General features: G+C 41.3%; 1 protein-coding gene across 1 annotated transcript; it reads right to left on the reverse strand.

The window, feature by feature from the left end:
* Positions 1–795: 795 nt before the first annotated feature.
* Positions 796–20,006, reverse strand: LOC115168329 (guanine nucleotide-binding protein G(s) subunit alpha). The gene is made up of 13 exons (XM_029723488.1): positions 18,968–20,006; positions 18,659–18,797; positions 16,565–16,637; positions 14,234–14,288; positions 13,937–14,056; positions 8,731–8,828; positions 6,010–6,064; positions 5,739–5,812; positions 5,332–5,390; positions 4,929–5,049; positions 4,375–4,505; positions 4,009–4,076; positions 796–3,780 (listed from the first exon to the last, which is right to left on the reverse strand). The coding sequence occupies exons 2-13, from the start codon at positions 18,795–18,797 to the stop codon at positions 3,634–3,636; spliced, it is 1,140 nt and encodes a 379-aa protein (XP_029579348.1). The 5' UTR covers positions 18,968–20,006; the 3' UTR covers positions 796–3,633.
* Positions 20,007–23,990: the final 3,984 nt, after the last annotated feature.

Raw genomic sequence — 23,990 nt, forward strand, 5'->3', positions numbered from 1 at the left:
TAAACGCAGCAGCAAATATTACAGTCTTCTCAAAAGGGACCATCTCGGGACTAGTTGGAGTGTTTTCTCTCTTGACTTGGTTTCTACTGTCTGTATTTAAAAGCCATGTCTTTGTGTAGCCTGAGGGGCTTGGATTGTGGGCGGATGGATGGAGAATTGAGCTGTGAACACTATGTAAAAAAACTGCATTGGCGCTTCGGACCATTACAACATGAAGGCTAACCACAATCATTGTATAAAGTTTTAAACAAGTAAATAGCAAAAAGCATAATTATTATAGATGGAAAAAGCACATATAGCATCATAATCATAATAATGAATTAAATGCATTTGCCTACTCTTATATTCATTGTGTAAGGAGAACTAAGCAGAGTAAAGTAAAGTACAGCCTTTGGGTGTTTAGAATGGCCCCAGTCAGTGTTTTGCATTATTGCTGGGATGGAATTTGTGTATGAGTGTGTGTGTGGGCCTGTAGCCACACAAACAGTATTTTGTGGATGCTAGATTAACTAGTTTTAGTTAGTTTATCTAAAGTTTTATGGGTTTATTTATGAAGATTGAATGTGTAATCCTTGAGCAATACCTCATAAGCCTGCTAACACAGCTGAGTTCTACAGGACCAAGGTTTTACCAAATCCAGACATGACTAAATGTTGGACCCTCCCTCTATATATGACCTGTTTATTTCAATAGCTGACATAAAATATTATATTAATAATAATCCTTATTACTTAATAGATGTAATCTGGTTCAAATATGAATGTTTGCTAGAACAACTTTAAATTAGCATTCTTATGGAGACAGGACTTTATTATTCTGACATAAATAGGTTTGTCACCACCTAGTGGTGAAAAGTGGCAGAGCATTCAGCTGTATACGAGGAACAAAAACATGGGAGGAAAATGACATATCATATCAATCAAACCTTAAATTATGGAGGCCGCTATGTTCAATACCTACACAACAGTGACACATGATAAGCTATTCTGATGCCACAGAGCATCACAGACTATGAACCCAGCTCTCACAGTCACCAGGAATAGCAGGCAATGCCAATCATTCAGGCCATAGATAACACAATTACAGTTCTTAGGCCAACCAACCTGTAGATCTTGCTCAACATCAATGAGAAGGCTCTTTTCCATCAAGTTAAATAAGACACATATGTTCTGCTCAGTTGTGTCATTGGCAGTTCTCTCCTCGTGCTCAGGAGCATGGCACTGAACAGTGTAATCATATCAAGGGACATTCATGTTGGGCTGAAGAAACCCTGTTTCCAGCAGCACTCCGCCCTTTTCGTCACAATCCTGCCTCCCCTTTCCTCTTACTTCCTTTGACCCATTGACTCATACTTGAAGTCTTTTGCATTCCCAGCAATATTTAAATACTGCCGTTCTTATTCTCTTGTACTTCCCTAAGCTACACTCCTGACAAGAGAAAGAAATTCATCAACAATTGTCATGGTGTAGGTCAAGACCAAAATGCAAAGACAAATACCCCAAAGATTCACACTCTATTAACATAAACCACAACTGTTTGTATGTGTACAAAAAAGCTATGTGGTGAAGTAGAATGCCTGTGTCTGGGTTAAATGAGAAAATACATCACCTTGGATGGAAAACAACAAAGACTGAATTGAATACAGTCATGATGCATGTTATAGATTCAATCAAAAGTAGAATAGAACTGATGATAAAAGGTTAAAAGCAGTGAAGTAACAGTACAGGGCACTGTACTGTCTAAGGACAGTGAAGAACTGTCTAAGGACAGTGGACATGACTCAAGACAGGGCTAAAGGCAGATGAATGAAGGCAGATGAATGAGATGTGGTTGTATCTGGTGTAGGTTTGTCCTTGCCATTGTGATTGTGTGTAAGGACAGGCCTCTTGCTGTCTGCACCAAAAAACAACAACTTTATTTTGCAGAGCTCCTCTTCTGAAAGTAGAAACCCATGTTTGATGTACATAATAAATGAAAACTAGGGCACTGAAGTGAAAATGTAATACTGTACAGTCTGCCTCTGTTGTGGAACACTAGGAAGGAGCCCAAAACAATACAATTTTTTGATTGTTGTTTTCTTTAGCAAAAGAAAAGATTCATGTAGAAACAAGCAATGTTTTGCATTTGGATATTTTTCCATCACCCTTTACCTTAAAGCTAAAAATGGTAAATAAAACTCACCCTTCAAAATGTTGTTTGCAGAAGTCACTAATGAAACAAAACCTAATTGGAAAAGATTTAAGTTCTAGCAATACGCACACTATATCAAGTGTACAATTTGTGTCTTTGATTCTAATAAAATACTTTTAAAAATCCATAAACATTTCATATATTTATCTTTCTTTTGGTATATGGATCCAAAAATAAACATTTAAATCATAAAGGGGAGTTGGGGGAGAGAATAAAAATCTAAATCTACGAATGGTTGTCCTCCTTCCCTGGAGAGATGGGGGAAACTGGCCAAGCTATACAGCGCAGTATAACACCCACTTTAGCTCATTATACACGTACAGTCGTGATCAAGGCACAGGGATCTTCTATTTTTTCAATAAAGTTGTACAAAATAATACATTTTACAGTCTGTACAAGAATAATAGTTCAGCAGTAAAGTAAAGACAGACATACAAATAGCCTTGGAAGGAGGGGGTGGAGGGGGGGTTGACCACATGAGTAAAGAATAGAATCCCATTTATCATTATCTTCTTCCTTATTTTTTTTTTTAATTTCAGGATTACTTTTTTCTTTAAAAACAAAACAAAGAGCATTGCCAGTAAAGTAACAGTGCAGGGTATGAGGTGAGGTTAAGAGAGTGGACAGGGAGGAGGGGTGATGAGAGAGGGGGGCACAATGGCACAACAGTTACCACAGACAAAACAACTGGAGACAGAAACAGGGCTGATCGGACTTCTCTTCACTTATATGGTACTGTATATGTTTTTTGCACTCCATTGAGTTCTGTGAACGTTGGCCTTTTTCCTCCCGCTGCTGTACAAACAAGGCAAAGTCATGTGACAATCCTGTGAGCGTCATGGTGTCCAAGCTCCACCAAATTGACATAGATATTCCCCTCCCCCCCATGCCCTGCCCACCACGATGCTTCTCTGGTTCATTGTCAGTCATCAACGTTGCTCCTAGTAGGTATCTTGGCTGTGAAGTCATTGAAAGCACTGAGCCAGTCAATCTGTGGCTGCAGACAGTAAGCAGCTAAGACTCTGAGCTCACCCAGTCCAGGACCATGTAGTCGAGTAAAAGCGTGTTCTTTTTCAGAACAGCAAGCAGTTATCGGAGGGTAAATTTGAGAGCATGTGTGTAAGTGTGTGTGTCTCAAAATATAAACTAATGGTGTGAAAGAGCGAGAGTTCGGTGTTATGTCAGCGTGTACACGCTTGTGTGTGTGGTGAAATGGTTTTGAGTCCTGAGCACAGTGCTAAAGTGCAGTTCAGCTGATCTGGCTTGGATGTATTCTGTGTTTTGCAGTATTTCAATAGTCTTTCCAGGTTACTCTGTAGCTCATGTCTAGTTTGACTTCAGGAGTCCCCAAGAGTACACCGAGTTAGGAACAGGTCGACAGGGGTGGGTTTCAGGGAGAGACCGGAGGTGAAGGTTCAGAGTCTGTGTTGCAGCCCCCTCCCATCACAAGAGCTCGTACTGCCGAAGGTGCATCCTCTGAATGATATCCCGACAGTCGTTGAAGACCCGGCGGATGTTTTCCGTGTCGACGGCACAGGTAAAATGGGGGTAACAATAGTGCCTGCCATCTCCGCTGGCTGTGCTGATCCTCTGAAATCACACAGTGAAACACAATCAGACAAAGAAGAATACTACCACCATCAGGACATCATCCACTTGACTCAATAACAAATCTAACATGAAGACAATGCTAACATATCCAATACATGCAAGTCATCTCATTTAGCATCTTTGGTTTTGATTGGATCCTATTTTGTAATGAATACCATAAGATTCTATATAACATTAGCAGGGGAGACATTGTATTTCTGCACTTACCAGGAACTCATCTCGTATGAAGTACTTTGCCCTCGTGACGCGTGGATCCTCCCCTGGTTCTGGTGTTGCTATAGAATAGTAAGTGACTGATGATGAGTGTTATGATTGGATTCTAGTACACCATCACACATTTTCAGTGTCACTGATCACTATGATGATGATGACTTATCAGCCACAGGAAAGAGCATTCAAGAGCCATCTACCGTGGTTAAAAGCAGAAGCACTGTGTGTGCGTGTGTATGTATGTATGTATGTATGTATGTATGTATGTATGTATGTATGTATGTATGTATGTATGTATGTATGTATGTATGCGCACCGTGTGTGTGTACAGTAAACATCCAGTCAAGTGTAACAACTTCTCACCATCATCTGGTGTGGTGTAGCGTGCAAACTCTGGGAAGTACTCTTCAATTTTTGATTTCCCAGCCAAAACCTTCTCTGCTAGCAGGTCCTGTTTGTTGAGGAATAGGATGACAGAAATGGTCCGCAGCCACCTAAAAATAGAAACCCACACACAGAGAGGCTAGCTAAATACACTGGTGGTAACAGGCTAAATACACTGGTGGCAACAGGCTAAATACACTGGTGGCAACAGGCTAAATACACTGGTGGCAACAGGCTAAATACACTGGTGGCAACAGGCTAAATACACTGGTGGCAACAGGCTAAATACACTGGTGGCAACAGGCTAAATACACTGGTGGCAACAGGCTAAATACACTGGTGGCAACAGGCTAAATACACTGGTGGCAACAGGCTAAATACACTGGTAACAAGCAGTCAGTGGTCATTTACAGCTAGCAAATTGTACATTACTATGATGAGAGTATTTCAATAAAACAGAGGAATAGAATATAACTCCATTGATTCCATAAATGTTTGTGGGGAGGGGGTGTCATGGGTTGTGCTTGTGTCACCTGTTGTTCCAGATGTTCTTGAATAGATTCAGAGCCTCCTGCAAACGGTTGGTCTGATTGTCCTCCCGGATCACCATGTTGTAGCTGCTACTGGCCACCACGAAAATAATGGCTGTTACATCTGTGGGGAAGACAGAGGGAGGAGGGACTCTGACAACCTGGTTTTGTTAAGCGAAAATCAATGACACAGTCAAAAGGCAATTAGCTTTAAGGCTAAGGCCGAAACACACAGTAATGGCAGAAAAAGCAAAGGTGATAAAATACAGGAAACCTTTAGTGGAACAGGGCTACAGACTATGGAGGGCCCGTCTAGAACGCCCCAAAAAGTATCAATGAGAATGAATTGTCTTTGTGAGTGATTCTCTATTGGGTTAACCAGATAAAATGTCAAAACAAATGTTACCGTTAAAGCACTGGATCCATTTCCGACGTTCATCCCTTTGACCACCAACGTCAAACATGCTGTGGAAGAGATGTCAGTGCGATAAATATACCACATACACTACGACGTTGTGGCGTAGTAATGAATCACATGTAAGCTGCACTGTATGGACTCATACACGTCTAAAGGGCTGAGTTGGAGCTTGATCTTCAGGTCGTTTTTTAAATCTTTATTTAACTAGGCAAGTCAGTTAAGAACAAATTCTTATTTTCAATGACGGCCTAGGAACAGTGGGTTAACTGCCTTGTTCAGGGGCAGAATGACAGATTTGTACCTTGTCAGCTCGGGGATTCGAACTTGCAACCTTTCGGTTACGCTGCCGCCCCAATATATAACCAAATCGGATGATAATCCTGGGTTATACTCACTGAAAATTGACTTTGTCCACCTGAAATCTGGTCTCAAAGATCCCAGAGGTGAGCACTCTGCATCTCAGTAGGTCCTGAGAGAAAGACGGGAGTCATTCATCTGTGTTATATTTCATCAATATTATGAAAGGAAGTTGATGGAGGACAGTAGGGATGTGTATCAAATGGAGGACTTTGGCCAAAAGTAGTGCACTATAGAGGGGATAGGGTGCCATTTGAGACGTATCCCTGGGCCTCTGATGATGGTGGCTTTGAGACCACGGAAAGTCACCTGATCAGTGGGAGTGTAGTCACTCCGTTTCACAATGTCAATCTTGTCTAGAAAGCTGAGGAGAGAAAAAAAGATAACAGATTTAGAAGGATGACCAGGACAGGACAAAATGTCTGAATTCAGTCAGCAGGGGCAGAGAAAAAGCATGATGGGGAGCTTGTCTTGGTTTGTGGACAGGTAGAGACCACTGAGCTCAATATAATTATATACACCTGCGTTTGGCCAACTGTTTTGTAGCAGGGAGGGACTGACCTGTGGTAAGCCATCGCTCCTTCCTCTTTGGAGGACGACTTAGTTTCTTTCTAAGACTTGAGAACTGACTAAATCAGTGTCAGCTAACTAAATGAGCAGCCTGTTAGTAACATCCCAGGGACCAGTGTCCGTCCAGGAACAAGGCGGTTGAGAGAAACACCAAACAGAGACATCATTAGTACAGACACTTACAGCTGAGAGGAATAGCAATGGTTCTGGAGTCATACTGACTTTGAGACTAATGTCCAATTCCATGACATACACGGAATATACCAAACATTAAGAACACCTTTCCTCATATTGAGTTGCACCCATGCTGACTCCAATATTTCCCAAAGTTGTGGGAAGCATTTGGCTGGATATCCTTTGGGTTGTGGACCATTCTTGATACACACAGAAAACTGTTGAGTGTGGAAAAACTCAGCACACATACAGAATCCAAGTCTCAATTGTCTCAAGGTTTAAAAATCCTTATTTAATCTGTCTCCTCCCCTTCATCTACACTAATTGAAATGGATTTAACAAGTGACATCAATAAGGGATCAAAGCTTTCACCTGGATTCACCAGGTCAGTCTGTCATGGAAAGAGCAGGTGTTCCTGTCTTACTCAGTGTAGTTTACCACTGTTTTACTTGGGTTTAAACAGTACCTACAGAGTGTCTAATACAACTGAATGCCACAAACTGTACCAACAGTGTGTGACAGCTGAATGCCGGTCTCCCAAGCACACTGAACACAGAGGAATGCCAAGCCTCTGGATAACCAGGAATGTGACACGGAGGGGTGAAATGTGACAGGTCTAAGTACAGGTAAGACATGGCAGGAATGAGTCGGCATTTACTGGGAGAGACAAAGGGACTAGGAGAAACACAGAGAGATTATGTGAGTGTGTATGTGCTCATGTGCATTTACCATTCTTTGTTATTAACTCTTACTCTTTCCTACACGTTACTGAAGAATGTTGTAAAAGTTCTAACATTAAGCTTTCCTTCCATAAGGGTTCACACTCACAAACCTGACCTAGCCCATCAGCCTGAACCAAAACAAACATATACACATCTCTAAATTACTCTCTGGCACAGGGAGATTGAATGAGTGTATTAGAGTGAGTGGGAAGGATAGAGAGAGAGTGGGAGGGCGATGGAGATTGAGGTAGGAAAGGCGTAGAGAGAGATGGAAGAAAGAGAGGGAGGGGGATAGGTAGGAAGGAAAGGGTGAGAAAGACAGAAAGTGTGTGCATATGTGTGTGTGTGAGAGAGAGGGGGAGAGAGAAAGAGTAGTCTGACATTACAGAGCAGATTCAAAAATAGCTCCCTAGTGCCCTGGCCTCCAGCATGGTTGCCATGGAGACAGAACCACAGGCTCTATAAATAGACTATCAGCTCAAAATCTTGTGTGACTGGAGTAGGGCCTGAGAGGGGGAGAAAGAAAAAGAGGGAGAGAACCAGAGAAAAAATGAGGGAGCAAGAGATTGAGAAAGATGGACTGAGAGAGAGGAAGTGGGAGGGAGAGAGCAGGAGAGAGGTATTGAGAAAGGGAGTGGGAAAGAGTGAGAGAGAGGGAGGGAACAAAAGACTGGACTGGACCATCTGAACCACCTGAAGGGGTTGTCCTAGACTGTTAAGTAACACAAATCAAATAAACAGCACTCTTCAAACATTAGCACAATATGAATTTTTTATACAATCCCTCAAATCAAACACCACTATAACAGATTTAACTCTGAGGCTCCAGTCACTGTGGTTTACTTCCCCCCCTCCTCCCCTCCACCCGCTGGTGAAATCTCTGTCTCTCCCTTTTTATGACTCAGGACCTGCCATTTTTGGTCCCTGTTGCTGCAAATATCCTACATCACAGATGCGGAGCCACACGACAGTTGGAAAACTAAGCAGAGGAAGAGAACGTGTGTGAGAGAGAGTACGAGGGAGAGCGTGCCAGAGAGATAGAAAGAGAGCAAGAGAAAGAAAGTGAGGAGAGAGAGAGTGAGCGCGTGAAAGAGAGAGGCAGAGAGAGACACATAGCCAGAGGTGGCAGTGTTGATGCAGAAAGCTCTGGTGATGTCATACTGTGGTGTGTGCACAGACACGATGAGGAGCTGCGGAGGAAGAGTATGAGCTCAAGATGACTTCCATGACACAGAGCTCCGCTACCACACATCATTTTCAGGCAGAATACTTGCCTGTTATCTTGCCATGTTGTCATTGAAAATCAGAACGGGTCTCTCTAGGAAATTGCTTTTTACAATAAAGTTTGGATGAAATTAAATACATTTTAGATTTGGGGTTTATAAACTTTAGCTGGTATTTTATCAGCCTGCTACATCTGAGCATGCCAGCCTTGAACTACAGTCCCATGTGTGCCCCTAATCGTTGGCTTAGAGTGTTTGTTTTCAACAACACAGGCCTGTACAAGGGCACTGTAGATATTCAAGACAGTTGGTCCCCTCTCGGCGGTGCAGTGCATACTTACTACTGCGCACAGTCGATCAGCTGGTACTCATTGGATCTCTCAAAACACGCCCTCACGCCCTCATCCTGCCAGAGAGTCTTTGCATTTTCATAAAACTCCTGCGAGAGAGACCAATATAAGGAGAGAGAGAGAAAGAGAGAGTGAACGAAAGAAGAGGGGCAGTGGAAGAGAGAAAGATGAAGCGATTAATTCACATGGCACAATAACAATACATCGACTAAATTAAAGCAAGTAGAAAAGGAGGACACTGTCCATCATCCATGTCATGCTTGAGGGCACTGTGATGTACCACATCTTTTTTTACATTCCAACGGGGCAGCACACCTATTAGAGATCTAGCATTTATTGACAGGACAACAGGTTCTGTGGCCAGTGAGGGTCACTGCCAAGGGGAGTTTCAATATAGGAAAAACAAAGTGGCAGGTCAGGCTGTTGAAATTAAAGTATGTGCCTTTAAAAATGAAAAAAAAGGCATGTTTTTATAACCTTTTTCAACATTTCCTTTAATGAGGAGAAATAAAGATTACATATGGTCGACAGGCTAGGGAGGGTCAGTTGACTCATAATCACGTCAAAATCTCATAACATTGAATGAATCATATTTCATTACATTGATTTAGCAAACAAAAGCTATGCGGGTGTAATGATTCCAGTCAACTGGCATATCTAAAGGCCAATCTGTTACTTCCTTGTTTGATATCTGTTGCATAAAGTGGGAATGTCCACATAGCTTATTAAGGACCAGAATGACCACCCCATGGACAACATTCAAAGGGCTAAAAAGCACAGAAAGGCAGATATACTCATCTCCCTCCATCGCCTTCCATTTGGACCATGGAACAAGAAACCCTGTCATGTATAAAACATCTTCTGGACAACTGGACCTTTGTGGAACAATGCGTCTGCACACACTTGCATAACGTTTAGGTTTGCTGTCCGATATATTTGTCCCACCATTCGGCTGGCTTGGGTTACTTGAAAAGTTATAAGAATCCCTGCATCCACTCCATAAAAGAGCACTCATTATGTGTCTTAGTAACAGAGTCCTCCTTTATTATCAGTCATGCGCTTAAGAAAAAAAATTAAAACTCCTCTCTAGGAACTGCTCATTGCATTACAGCAGCCGACCCAGAATCCTTTGGGGCTACAACGCAATGCTATATTGTTTCTCTCTGCTCACTGGCTTGTCTTTTCTTAGTTTTTTTCCATAATCATTTCATCCTTTGGTATGGCCTTTTTTCAAATACACAAAGGCTTGTGTTGTTTTGCTAAGCATATCACAGGGAGTTTGATCTTGCTTTAAGTATTATTTTCTTTTTTTAAAGCAACTGGTTGCCTTTTCCTGGTTAATAAACAACCATCTATTACGTTCTGCACATGATCATGTGCTATGTAAAATGCATCTGAATGGGAATGTCCCCTCTGGCATTCTAACGCTATGGTCAACTCCACTACAAAAGCGTCATGTAGCCAGAGACAGGATAAGGAAGTGAGCAGCCTGGTAGCTTTGAATTTGAGAAAATTTACATTTTAGTGGCGTTAAGAAAAACAACCTATAAAGCAGAGGTCGGCAACGGGCCGAAACCATTCTAAATCAGTCGATTAATCAGCAGTCTGAAAACAAGTCCCATAACACAACAACGCATTTAAACATGAAATGAACTGGACGTGAACAGCCCAGACAGTAGATATCCATACGAACGTCCCCCACCTCTAGCCACCCTCTTCCTAACCCTCTGTTTTTTCTATCTGTACTCTGAGATTAGGTGACCAGTAGAACCGGTTCCCCCTCAGCCCTGGGGGGTGCCAGAGAGGAAGGAGGGAGGGAGGGAGGCTTTGCCAACAGTATTACACTGTCTGACCTTTGAGTCATTCAACTCTCCTCCATCAGGAACGAAATCGCAGACATTCAAACACCACAGAGCAAGACAGCAGTCAATCACATCCTTTCCACACGTAGGCCTACACACCCAAACTCAGAGAGAGAGAGAGATGTTATGGCAGGTGTACCAGGCCCAGAAGAAGGACAAAGCTATCTTCAATGACAGACTATGGCGCAATGGTAGAGAAGAAACTATTCAACTGTAATAGTTCATTTTCTTTCAGCCAAAGACTCATAAGGGGATCTAAATTAAAGCATAATAACAGCTAAATAGATGTTTTCATTTTGTTGAGTGGCAACATGCCGTCTGTCCTAGAGATAAGTAAAACTATCTCTAGGACACTATGGGCCCTATTCAATAAAAAAAAACCTTAACAAGGTTTCTGTGATCAATATAAAACAAAGTTATTGGATGCACTTATAAATCCAATGGATTATGTTTATCCAGAAACCTGGTACCTGCTTAGCTAGAATATAGTCCTATGTCCCTCCCAGCCAAGTCCTAACAGCCTGACAACTACCAGCAAGCACCCTGTTGTTTAGATGGGCATCCCAGTGTGACACAGAAACATGTGGGTACCAGAGAGAGGTATTTAGGGGTGTTACAGGCACAATCAGTGTAAACCAGTGGTACTCAGAGACCTCCAGGCCTTCCCTCAGGGCAGTCAATTAGCTAACAGGCATCGCATCGAGGCCCTACCCGCTAATTTTGTATTTTATTTTACCTTTATTTAACTAGGCAAGTCAGTTAAGAACAATTTTCAATGACGGCCTAGGAACAGTGGGTTACCTGCCTTATTCAGGGGCAGAACAACAGATTTTTACCTTGTCAGCTCGAGGATTCGATCTGCAACCTTTTGGTTACTAGTCCAACGCTCTAACCACTAGGCTACCTGCCACCCCATCAATTACTATACTGTACCACAACCCACAGAGATACCAGTACCATGAGGCTTTTCCTTGCAACAGGGACTACTGGATGGGCATGCCAAAGGGAACATATACAGTACCAGTCAAAAGTTTGGACACACCTATTCATTCCAGGGTTTTCCTTTATTTGTACTATTTTCTACATTGTAGTAATAGTGAAGACATGAAATAACACACATGGAATCATGTAGTAACCAAAAAAGTGCTAAACAAATCAAAATATATTTTATATTTGAGATTCTTCAACGTAGCCACCATTCGCATTGATGACTGCTTTGCACACTCTTGGCATTCTCTCAACCAACTTCATGAGGTAGTCACCTGGAATGCATTTCAGTTAACAGGTGTGCCTTATTAAAAGTCAATTTGTGGAATTTCTTTCCTTCTTAATGCGTTTGAGCCAATCAGTTGTGTTATGACAGAGTAGGGGTGGGTGGTATACAGAAGATAGCCCTATTTGGAAAAAAACCAAGTCCAAATTATGGCAAGAACAGCTCAAATAAGCAGAGAAACAACAGTCCATCATTACTTAAAGACATGTCGTCAGTCAATCTGGAAAATTTAAAGAGCTTTAGAAGTTTCTTCAAGTGCAGTCGCAAAAACAATCAAGCGCTTTGATGACACTGGCTCTCATGAGGACTGCTACAGGAAAGGAAGATCCAGAGTTACCTCTGCTGCAGAGGATAAGTTCATTAGAGTTAACTTCACCTCAGATTGTAGCTCAAATAAATGCTTCATTGAGTTCAAGTAACAGACCAATCTCAACATCAACTGTTCAGAGGAGACTGCGTGAATCAGGCCTTCATGGTCAAATTGCTGTAAAGAAACCACTACTAAAAGGACACCAATAAGAAGAAGAGACTTGCTTGGGACAAGAAACATGAGAAATGGACCATTAGACCTGTGGAAATCTGTCCTTTGGTCTGATGAGTCCAAATTTGAGATTTTTGGTTCCAACCGCTGTGTCTTTGTGAGATGCAGAGTAGTTGAACGGATGATCTCTGCATGTGTGGTTCCCACCGTGAAGCATGGAGGAGGAGGTGTGATGGTGCTTTGCTGGTGACACTGTCAGTGATTTATTTAGAATTCAAGGCACACTTAACCAGCATGGCTACCACAGCATTCTGCATCGATACACCATTCCCATCTGGTTTGCGCTTAGTGGGACTATCATTTGTTTTTCAACAGGACAATGACCAAAAACACACCTCCAGGCTGTGTAAGGGCTATTTGACCAAGGAGAGTGATGGAGTGCTGTATCAGTGTCACGTCTATTTCTGCTCCTCCCCTCCGGCGTTCAACGTCGCTGGTTTACTAACCACCAGTGCTGGGAACCATCATCACGCGCACCTGGCATTCATCATTAGGCACGCCTGGACTCCATTACCTCACTCATTACCTCCCCTTTATCTGGCACTCCCTTAGGTTCTTTCCCCAGGCAGTATTGTTTTCTGTTGTTCATGTTTAGATGTTACTCCTACGTTGTATCATTCCATGTTTCTTGTTAAATTAAATTTACCACCTTCACCTGCTTCTTGACTACCAGCATCCACGTTACAATCAGATGACCTGGCCTCCACAATCACCCGACCTCAACCAAATTGAGATGGTTTGGGATGAGTCAGACCGCAGAGTGAAGGAAATGCAGCCAACAAGTGCTCAGCATATGTGGGAACTCCTTCAAGACTGTTGGAAATGCATTCCTCATGAAGCTGGTTGAGAGAATGCCAAGAGTTGCAAAGCTGTCATCAAGGCAAATGGTGGCTACTTTGAAGAATCTAAAATCTATTTTCATTTCTTTAACAATTTTTTGGTTACTACATGATTCCATATGTTTTGATGTCTTCAATATTATTCTACAATGTAGAAAATAGTTAAAATTAAGAAAAACTCTTGAATGAGTAGGTGTGTCCAAACTTTTTACCGGTACTGTACAAATGCTCACTCACACAGGTGTGTACATACATTAGAGTCCAACTGATATATTGGTTCACTGATATTATCGGCCTATATTGGCCTTTGAACGCCATATCAGTATCGGCCGATAATTCAACCGATATTAAATAAATATGATGAAAAAAGGGAATCGCATGCTTACCTGAGCACTTGCGGCCATTCTCAGTATGTATCATTCATTTTACAATATAAGAAATTAACATTTGAAGCATATTTTCTTGACCAATTGCTGTTTTAGATGGCAATTTCTGAGAATTCCGTGTGTAAAAAGTTTACTTTTTAATTTCCCCGGCGTAAAACAGTATATTGGCAGATATCTAGTTATCGGTAAGTTTTGTCCCCTCAAATCATATTGATCGGGCTCTAACATACGTTAATGCAAAGACAATGTCTATCTATAATGATTTGTGTGTGTGGTAGAAACATTGTCATACTCACAGATGTGAATTCAAAGTCCTTCTGATTGACTAGGTTGAGGACGTATTGGATTCGGTATTGGTTGTGTTGACTGGCGAGCTGAACGGGAGGCGTCAGTGTATTCATAGCTGCTACTATGGTCTAAAGAGCGACACAAACACGCACATTCAATACAAATCAAGTGACAACACAGGATTGTCTTGGGGTATCTTATATTCAATGATAAAATATTCATGCTTAGCTGTTTAGAATTTTTTATTCTACATAGTACCTACCTACAGAGACATGAACTACAAAGATTCAAACCCGAAAACTCACCTCAATAGCTTCTTTAATATTATTCTTGATATCATGAATTTTCTGCTTCTTCTCTCTGCAAAAAACAAAAACCTTAAAACTCAATCATCCATGTTGTAAAAAAATTGAAATGTCATTGTCATACACAACAGATATGCTGATAATACAGGAAACAAAAAACAAATATGTATCTAGATAATAGTCCAACAGCTGGCATACATGCACAAATACCCAATATCATTCCTTCTGAACCTGACAATGTTTATGACTGTGACACGTACATCTTCAACTATGTGAAACTCATATCTTTAACAGGTCCCAGTCTCCCAGTGCCTACATTGGACTCTAATGAAAATGCTCTACCTGCCATGATAACTACAAATGATCAGACGTCAAACATCCCCCCACCTTTATAGAGTGGTAACTGAGCTGCAACAACCCATCAGTAGACTACAGTATCAGCTATCAAGTCAAAAGCAATGGAGTTTAACAAGCAAAGGTGGAGTGTGCCAAACTGTAGGCTACGGGAAGCAGCAGTGAGGGTCCTCCAACTGTCTCCAAATCTTTTTTCTGATTCAGATGATGCAAAGAGATGTATTTTGTAGCGGGAAACATTTCACTAAGTTAAACACTGCCACTGATGTTTAGTTTATCCCAAGAACACAAACTGCATTTAAGTAGAGTAAGAGAGAGAATGTGTGTCAAAGAATGAGGTACATCAATAGAAAAGAGAAAGAAATGGAAAGAAAAAGAAAGACAGAATAGGAAACAGCCAGCAGGAGGGCTTGTATCCCACACAGACACGACCTCTAGTTTATTGGCTTGAGGTAGATTGAGAAGGCCCTGTTTACATTTTCAACATGATAGTCACTTTTTAAAAAATCACATGGTTCTTACAAAGTAGTGTGTGTGCGCACTTGTATGTGACTGTGTGTGTGTATATATGATGTGTGTGTGTGTGGAGAGAGAATACGCAATACTTCTATATACGGAGAAAGCATGTGTGATTATATACATCCTTTCCTATCTTTATCTAAGAAGATAAAATATACTTGGTCCAGTGTTTCACAAAGGCCTGGAACCTTATCAATGGAAGTTACTGAATGCAAAAACAACATACATCAGGATTTAGGGAATCTACCAAAAACCTCCAGCAATTCCTTATATTCCTTTTCCTTGTACAGTACATGTTCCTCCAGTACTGACTACAAAACATTGCTGAGAAGTCAGACACACTGCCCTGCACTGTATCCATTTGCAAATGCAATCCTTAAGTTTAAGTGATACACAGTACAGCTAAGTTATCACACAGACACAACCAACTAATCAATGAATGTATGAAATGTCTAGGATGTGACCAAGTGATGAACTGAGCACAGATTGCTGGACCAACACCAGATTAGAGCCTAAACCGCCAACCAACCTTCTCACCTCAGCCTAAACCTCCAACAACCAACACACCAGGGCCTTGAAGCACCCGTCACCAAACATCACACCAGGGCCTTGAAGCACCCGTCACCAAACATCACACCAGGGCCTTGAAGCACCCGTCACCAAACATCACACCAGGGCCTTGAAGCACTCGTCCCCAAACAACACACCAGGGCCTTGAAGCACCCGTCACCAAACATCACACCAGGGCCTTGAAGCACCCGTCACCAAACATCACATCAGGGCCTTGAAGCACCCGTCACCAACCATCGCACCAGGGCCTTGAAGCACCCGTCACCAACCATCGCACTAGGGCCTTGAAGCACCCGTCACCAACCATCGCACTAGGGCCTTGAAGGACCCGTCACCAACCATCGCACCAGGGCCTTGAAGCACCCGTCACCAACCATCGCACTAGGGCCTTGAAGCACCCGTCACCAACCATCGCACTAGGGCCTTGAAGGACCCGTCACCAACCATCGCACTAGGGCCTTGAAGCACCCGTCACCAACCATCGCACTAGGGCCTTGAAGGACCCGTCACCAACCAATGGAACAGGGTTTGAACCCCACAGCATTTGTTTCCGAAGGAAGTTTAAGTCCTCGTTTTTACATCTATCCATGCAATCAGAATGATAATTCTTAAATCGAAATCTAAGACTTCACAGTAAAAACTAGTTGAGACACTTAAACAGTACATTATAGTGGCTATTGAACTGAGGAATACCATCAACTGTTACTAGCCTCTCATCATGCACTTTGTACAGGTGAATCGAATGTGTGTATTCTACAATTCAGGTATTGCAAGGCCAATACATTTTGGTTCCTTTGGGATTATCCCCCATCACTCTGCTTGTAGTCTCAAACCCTGATCTATGTTCACAGTTGTAGAGCATAGTCTGGAGAAGGAAACCATACTTACTCTGCATTGAAGCCATTCACATGGAGGATCCGCATCTGTTTCACTATGGTGCTCTTCCCTGACTCACCAGCCCCTGTGGGTGGGCGGGGTGGGGGGGAGATGGTTAGAAATATTTCATAGAGTACAGAGAAATGCCCTACCCTGACAGCCAACAGAGACAGCCATTTGGAATGTGATGCTCAGAAGTCATCTTCAAAAAAACTAATTGTAAAGAGAGACACGTTCAAAGTGATAGTTCAGAACTTGACACCTGTGAAATAAACATTAGGAAATATTCTAATTGAAATGGGTTATTATGACACTTGACCAAGGTCTGACTCAGCACCAGTAGAGGCCAGGATTTGGAGGAAGTTGCCCTTAACCTCTGATCTAGGGTCAGATCATAGAGAATGATAAGAGGCCTCTAGTGGCCAAAAGGCCGTTTTAGCATGGGCAGTGCCATTGAGGGCTTCCACCATTTTAATATGGTCAGCTGGGTGGGACTTCCAATTTCATTGGCTGATTCCTCCTGGTGCCCCTGTTATGTGCAACCAGGTCATCAAGAGGCATGAGTTAATAGTGAAGAAGAAATTGACTACTTCTAAATGGATATAGCTTCAATGGCACTGCCCATGCCGTCAACGACGCCATAATGGCACGGATACAACGATGAGGCCTCTCTCTCTATGGGTCAGATATAGTTTTATCTTCCAGTTGGTTACGGTCAGGATTTAGGTTTGATAAACTGATGTGGTAAGGGGCAACTTCTACCTTGAGCTTAAGACCACCTGGGTCTGAGTCAAACAACTTACAATAGTGGGAGGTTTGGTGAATCCACACACAGTAAGATGGAAATAAATAGGTGCAATATCAACCTGTTAATCTACTAATGCAATAGTATTACCAGCTTCACTTATAACCAGGGATGTAATGGTAACACAAAGTAACATGTAAAACCTATCAAGTCTGATTTCTTTTCGATTGGCTAGTTTAGTGCTGTGGACATCCCCATGTGACAATAACTAAGGACGTTCTTCATCACAGATCCACTCGAATGCCTGATTCACAATATAGGGACAACCCAAACTGGACTGTGTTGGCTCTGATATTGTCTTTTCACACCGTTCTTTCCAGCACGGTTCTCGTGGTGGATGCGTAACTAGGCAAGCTCAGTACAGCTTGGTTTGAACCTATAGTGTGAATCAAGCATAAAGGTGTCAACAATACACACATCTCATTTGTCAAATCAAATAGATCACTTTCATCATTAGTCAAAATCGTCTTTCCCATAGCAGTGATCTCAAATGTTACGAGCTTATCATGGTTGGTTCACGGTCTGATGTTTCTCCATAAACACTGTCCAACAAAATTCTTACTCACAAATAGGCCAACATCTGATAACTTGCCAATGGCACACACAACAAAACTTGTCATATCATATAAAAGTGCAAAGAGCACAGTGCTATATCTAAAGCAGCTTTGTAGTAAAGCTTTTGTTATGGTTAAATGTGAGTTCTGTTCCGCTTTCTTTAGTTACCACAACTTCCTCTCCAACAGAAACACCGCTATTATTATAAGATATTATAATTAAGAGAGGACATTTTGACTGCTTTTACATGATAACAGTACCATGAGCACAGAAGTGTCAGTGGTAGAAATGTTCACCATTCATTAATTCACACATAGGCCCACCTTGAAATACACAGGCCTATGAATTTGAAAGTTGTCAAGCAGCTAGTAGTTCTGAAAACAAACCCACAACACACATGCAGAGCCTCAACACCCATGTTTGATATAGATTAGGCACGAGCTGTTACAATCACACAGGCTAGAGACTAAATGTTGCAAATGTGAAGAAACAATAACAATGTAGCAATATGTAGACTTCAATTATGTTATTAGAGAATCAAGTCTAACTGATACCCAACTTAAACATCATACAAGCAACCATGTTACATATGAAAAAGTTAAATGAGACTAGAGTGTAAGAGGAAGGCCTACAGAGACAACAATATCCTATATCACAACATCAAATAGTATGCCATATAGGCATAGAAACAATGTTGCCAATGAGGCCTTGACTACAACACATCAGATTTCCTTCAACAAACTTACCCAAAAGTAGTAGCCTGTGAGTTGCTCTATATATCTGTTTGTCCTTCTGAAGTTGTTTCTCTATCTTTTTGTTTGCTTCTCTTTGTGACTTCTCCTCATTTCGCTGATCTTCAGTCTTGCTGTTGCCCAAACAACCCATCTTCCCGCAAGAAATAGGGTCCAGGGGAGGGGGAATGTGAAAAAATAAATAAACAAACTATTCTAGATCCCTCGGTTGACCCACGGAATTGAGAATAATATTAACGACATATATACAGTCTTGTTGTTTAGTGTTACGTCGAACTAATGAGTTTTAAAACGTTGACCTACCGCGCTTGTAATTATGTGTACATAATGCGTATTTTCAGTAGATCTTGCTGTCAGAGGGTAGGAGACTGTTGATGACGACACCCAGGCCGCCCTCTCACTTGGTCAATTCTGTTAGGGTTTTCCTTCTTCACATATAGTTTTTATATACCGATATTGATGACCATCCACAGATGTTAAGGTTGATTGAGGCTTTTACCTCTTTCACATTCAATTGAGGAGGGGATAAATAGCCTATTTTCATCTCACGAACAGCCCGGGTCTCACGTCTCACTGTTGCCTGTGACAGGGACCCAAACTCGGCATGACACAGAAACTCGCCTGTACAATGACATGGATCTTTTTGGCAAAAGTTATAATAAACATATTTTGGGGAAAAGGCGTATTTTCTGTTTATTTCCTTAAAACGGCATTTCTCTACGCATAGCCTATAGATAAACTAGAGAAATAAAACTATATTAAGGCTACACTTAACGAACTACATGTGTAATATTTCCATTGCTTCCGTCTTCATTCAACTTCTTTTATATCCATAAGATGATCCTCGATCTAAACTGTGAGTCCGATTTTCAGTTTAGATCCCCGAAATAATTGATTTTTGCCCGTTTCTGTGATGGCTGTTCTTTGCTGTTTTTTCTCAATCCAAAGGGCCTTCTCTGTCTTTTCTTTTGTTGCTGAAATGTGTACCCCTACTCACATCAGCAAGGTTCCTAATAGCGCTTTGATAGTCCCCAACACATTCTTAAATGGGTTCTGATTCTTCTAAACATGAAGAAAATACAAAAATCCTTCGAATGTTTCCAGTTTCTTGCATATTTCTTTTGAATTCGAATGGTAGGTAGAGCTTACATGTGCATATACATTCATAAATATAACGCGGATTGTAATAACACATTCCACTATGACGGCAGTCCCCTCCTGGGCTGGTGGTGGGAGATTAAACACGGGAATAACCAATTATTGAAGGTATTATTTTCCCCTTTTTCTCCGGGAATAGCACATTGAGATAGACAGAGCAGAATAGATGGGGTGGGGCAAACAGCGCACATTGAACTCTGGGAAGGACCAGAGCTTCATCACATGATTGTACAGAACGTCAGCATGGTGAAATTCTGCGGAGAAAACGGCGCCCTCTTCAATGAAAGGATAGATTGGGACCCTCAGCACCGGCCACTCGAATAACTGGGGCCTTTCCATTTCCGATGTTTTGACGCGCAGTGGCACTATATTACCCAATTGATTTTAGAATATATGTTCCCAGTGTTTGTTATTATTATATAAAAATAAAAAAATCTCATCGGCAAACAGGTTCGTTTATGCTCCAGAGACATAGGACTTTAGCCTAGCCTAGTTGAGGTTGGTAGTAATTTTTGGTACTGAGTAGACAGGGGTGTTTTTTCAATTGTGAATAATAATTTATTCTTTATTACTGGACTGGAAAATAAATAGAATGCTCTGAGCACTGGTCAATCTCGTACAGTCTACATCTGTATATCCAGGGATTACATAGGCTGAGTTCTGCCACTTCAGAATGGAACTATAGAATTATAATTCTGAATTATAATCCCAATTTTATTCTAATCCCAACTGTATGCTTTGATGGAATACAGCGTAGGCTACATTTGGGATAGAACATTTGTCCAATTTGGGTGACATTCTTACCCACACGACAAAGTCTTTCACTGACACCCTCTGCCACAATGTAAGACTTTATCATGTCAGATCTCCAAATCTGAATGTGAATCATGATTTCTATTCTGAAATTTGTATTTGGATATCCAATGGGACTCTTGTGTGTGTCACTGTCATTGTTTGGATAGTTTTATTTAATATCTTCCTGGAATTCCATTTGGACAGTTCTCTGTATATAGAATGTCATCAAATATTTCCCTGTCCATATTCTCAGTTTTGACTCAAAATCTTAGTATATAGTTTTTCATCATCCCCAGTGGTTTGAAAGGCATTTAAATGAGATCATCTAGTATGTTCTATGCTCTAGAGATGTATTGGTGTTCACATTTATCAACATCTCATGACTTCCATGCCATTGTCACCACACATTGTGATAATGTGTAGCCTAGAGATCTGTGATGGTTTTAGCTTCTGTTGCTGTCACATCTTCTGGGCACTAGAGGGCAGTAATAACTTGGCTATTAACAAGGTATAATACCATACACTACTAGATTTCACGCTTTATTGTACAAATACAGTTTCAGCATATGGTAAAACACCTTATTCTATCCTTACTCCAGTGATTCATGATATAATGTACAAATTCATTTGTCAGAGAGTTTATGGAAGATTTGACTATTCTATCTTAAATATGATTGAGAAACACTCAATTTATGTCTGAACATTGTAGACTTCAAATTGTAAATTCACCACATTTACCTGTATTTGTAAAGGAATTTTATCCCTCAAAAGCGTATGACTTGTAGGAGAGATTTTGGCCTACGTGTGTGGTTGTTGTTTTGTGTTGTCAACAGTTTGTCTGTAAAAATACTTTAAAGTACAACTTAAGTTGTTTTTTTGGGGTTGTCACGTGTGCTCTCTCTCCGGCCTCTAGGTCACCAGGCTCGTTATGGCGCACACCTGTCACCATCGTTACGCGCGTCAGCACATACGTCAGCACATAATGACACTCACCTGGACTCCATCACCTCCTTGATTACCTTCCCTATATGTCACTCCCTTTGGTTCTTTCCCCAGGCGTCATTGTTTCTGTTTCAGTTTCAGATCTGTGCTTTGTTCGTGGTTCTTGTTTTGTATTATGTTTTCATTTATTAAATGATTGACTCCCTGAACTTGCTTCCCGACTCCCAGCGCACTCGTTACAGGGGTACCTTTACTTTACTATTTATATTTTTGACAACTTTTACTTCACTACATTATTAATGAAAATAACGTACTTTTTACTCCATATATTTTCCCTGACACAAAAGTACTCGTTACATTTTGAATGCTTAGCAAGACAGGAAAATGGTCCAATTCACACACTTATCAAGAGATCATCCCTACTGCCTCTGACCTGGTGGACTCACTAAACACAAATGCTTCATTTGTAAATTATGTCTGAGTGTAGTGTGCCCTTGGCTATCTGTAAATAAAAACAAGGTGCTAATTTAAGGAATTAGAAATAATTTATACTTTTGAGACATAAGTATATTTTAGCAATTACATTTCATTTTGATACTTAAGTATATTTCAAATCAAATACTTTTAGACTTTTACTCAAGTATTTTACTGGGTGACTTTTACATGAGTCATTTTCTATTTAGGTATCTTTACTTTTACTCAAGTATGACAATTGGGTACTTGTTCCACCACTGACTACAGGACACACTTTTGGGTCATAGGTCACTGGTCATATGTGTAGGCACACAGGTGATCAGGAAGTAGCGCTACACGGTCGTTACCATGTTCACCAGTAACACTTTTGGAATGATATGCGCTTATGGTAACTACATCTGCCAGTATGGAATTATTGATGTATTTTGCTGCTAATAAATAGGTAAAAAACCCAACCAAAGATCTATGTTTGGAAAGTGGTTTCTTTTGCAAGCATTTATGAACATCTGCAACCTCACCTGTGCCAAAGTGTAGAATTAGTCCTCTTGTGATACCTCCATTGGCTCCCTATTGAAAGCCACTACATGCCTAAGTAAACCTACAAACATGAGCATGTGTGGATGGACTTCTCTGGTGGTGAGTGCATGATAAGCTCCTGAGTGGACCTATACTTACTGAAAGTCCCTAAAAGCCCAGTAAGATATGGTAATCCTTTGGGCGTTAAGGTAGGCTCTGGGGCATGCTGATGCTGCTGATCTGTTCGACTTTGGGGCGTTGGGGTCAATTAGAGAAACTCTCCTAGGAACTGTGGTCCATCAGCAGAACAGATGGGAGTCCCTTTCCGTAACACTTTACCGAAAGCGTTCATATTGCTGTTTTATGGTCTTTATGGATGACATTGGATTTATGAACAGGCATAAGTACTCTATGTAAGTAGTGGTGTAAGTGAAATGATCCAGTTCATGTCATGATACATTCAACGAATGATCCCACTGGCACAGACGTCAGTTCAACGCCTAGTTTTGATGGACATTTGGTTTAGTTGTCAACTAACATAAATTCAATGTGAACTCAACCAAAAATGTCACCATGCGATTGGATTTAAGTTAAAACTTGGGTGAAAAAAATAAGAAATTCCTTCACATTGATTACTTTTTGCAAATCCAATCAGTTTTCCACATTGATTCAATTTCATCACCTTGAATGTTTGGGTTGAAATGGTGTGGAAACAACGTTGGTTGAACCAGTTTTTGCCCAGTGGGATTAGTGCTAACCTAAATCACACTGTGTCCTGTGAACTAACTTTGAAGTTTTACTTACTACTACTATTTTCCCCTCAGACATAGAAACCCCTTCATGTCTTCACCTGAGAACATTTGCAATGGGTAGCCAATGGAGATATGAAATGGCGACCAAGCCATTAACAAAGGTAAAAGTGTAATATCACTTTCTCCAGGGTTGTAGTTGAAAGTCAAAGTATTCCTCCATTATAACACTTCATGACAGTCCGCTTGGAGTTTGCCAAAAGGCACCTAAAGGACTCTCAGACCATGAGAAACAAGATTCTCTGGTCTGATGAAACCAAGATTTACCACTTTGGCTTGAATGCTAAGAGTCATGTCTGGAGGAAACCAAGCACCGCTCATCACCTGGCCAATACCATCCCTATGGTGAAGCATGGTGGTGGCAGCATCATACTGTGTGGAACTGGGAGACTAGTCAGGATGAAGGGAAAGATGAACGGTGCAAAGTACAGAGAGATCCTTGATGAAAACCTGCTCCAGAGTGCTCAGGACCTCAGACTGAGTGGCCCAGCCAGAGCCACATCTCTGGAGAGACCTGAAAATAGCTGTGCAGCGACGCTCCCCATCCAACCTGACAGAACTTGAGAGGATCTGCAGAGAAGAATAGGAGAAACTCCCCAAATACAGCTATGCCAAGCTTGTAGCTTCATACC

This window comes from Salmo trutta, chromosome 30, assembly GCF_901001165.1.
Source record: "Salmo trutta chromosome 30, fSalTru1.1, whole genome shotgun sequence".
NCBI classification, from domain to species: domain Eukaryota; kingdom Metazoa; phylum Chordata; class Actinopteri; order Salmoniformes; family Salmonidae; genus Salmo; species Salmo trutta.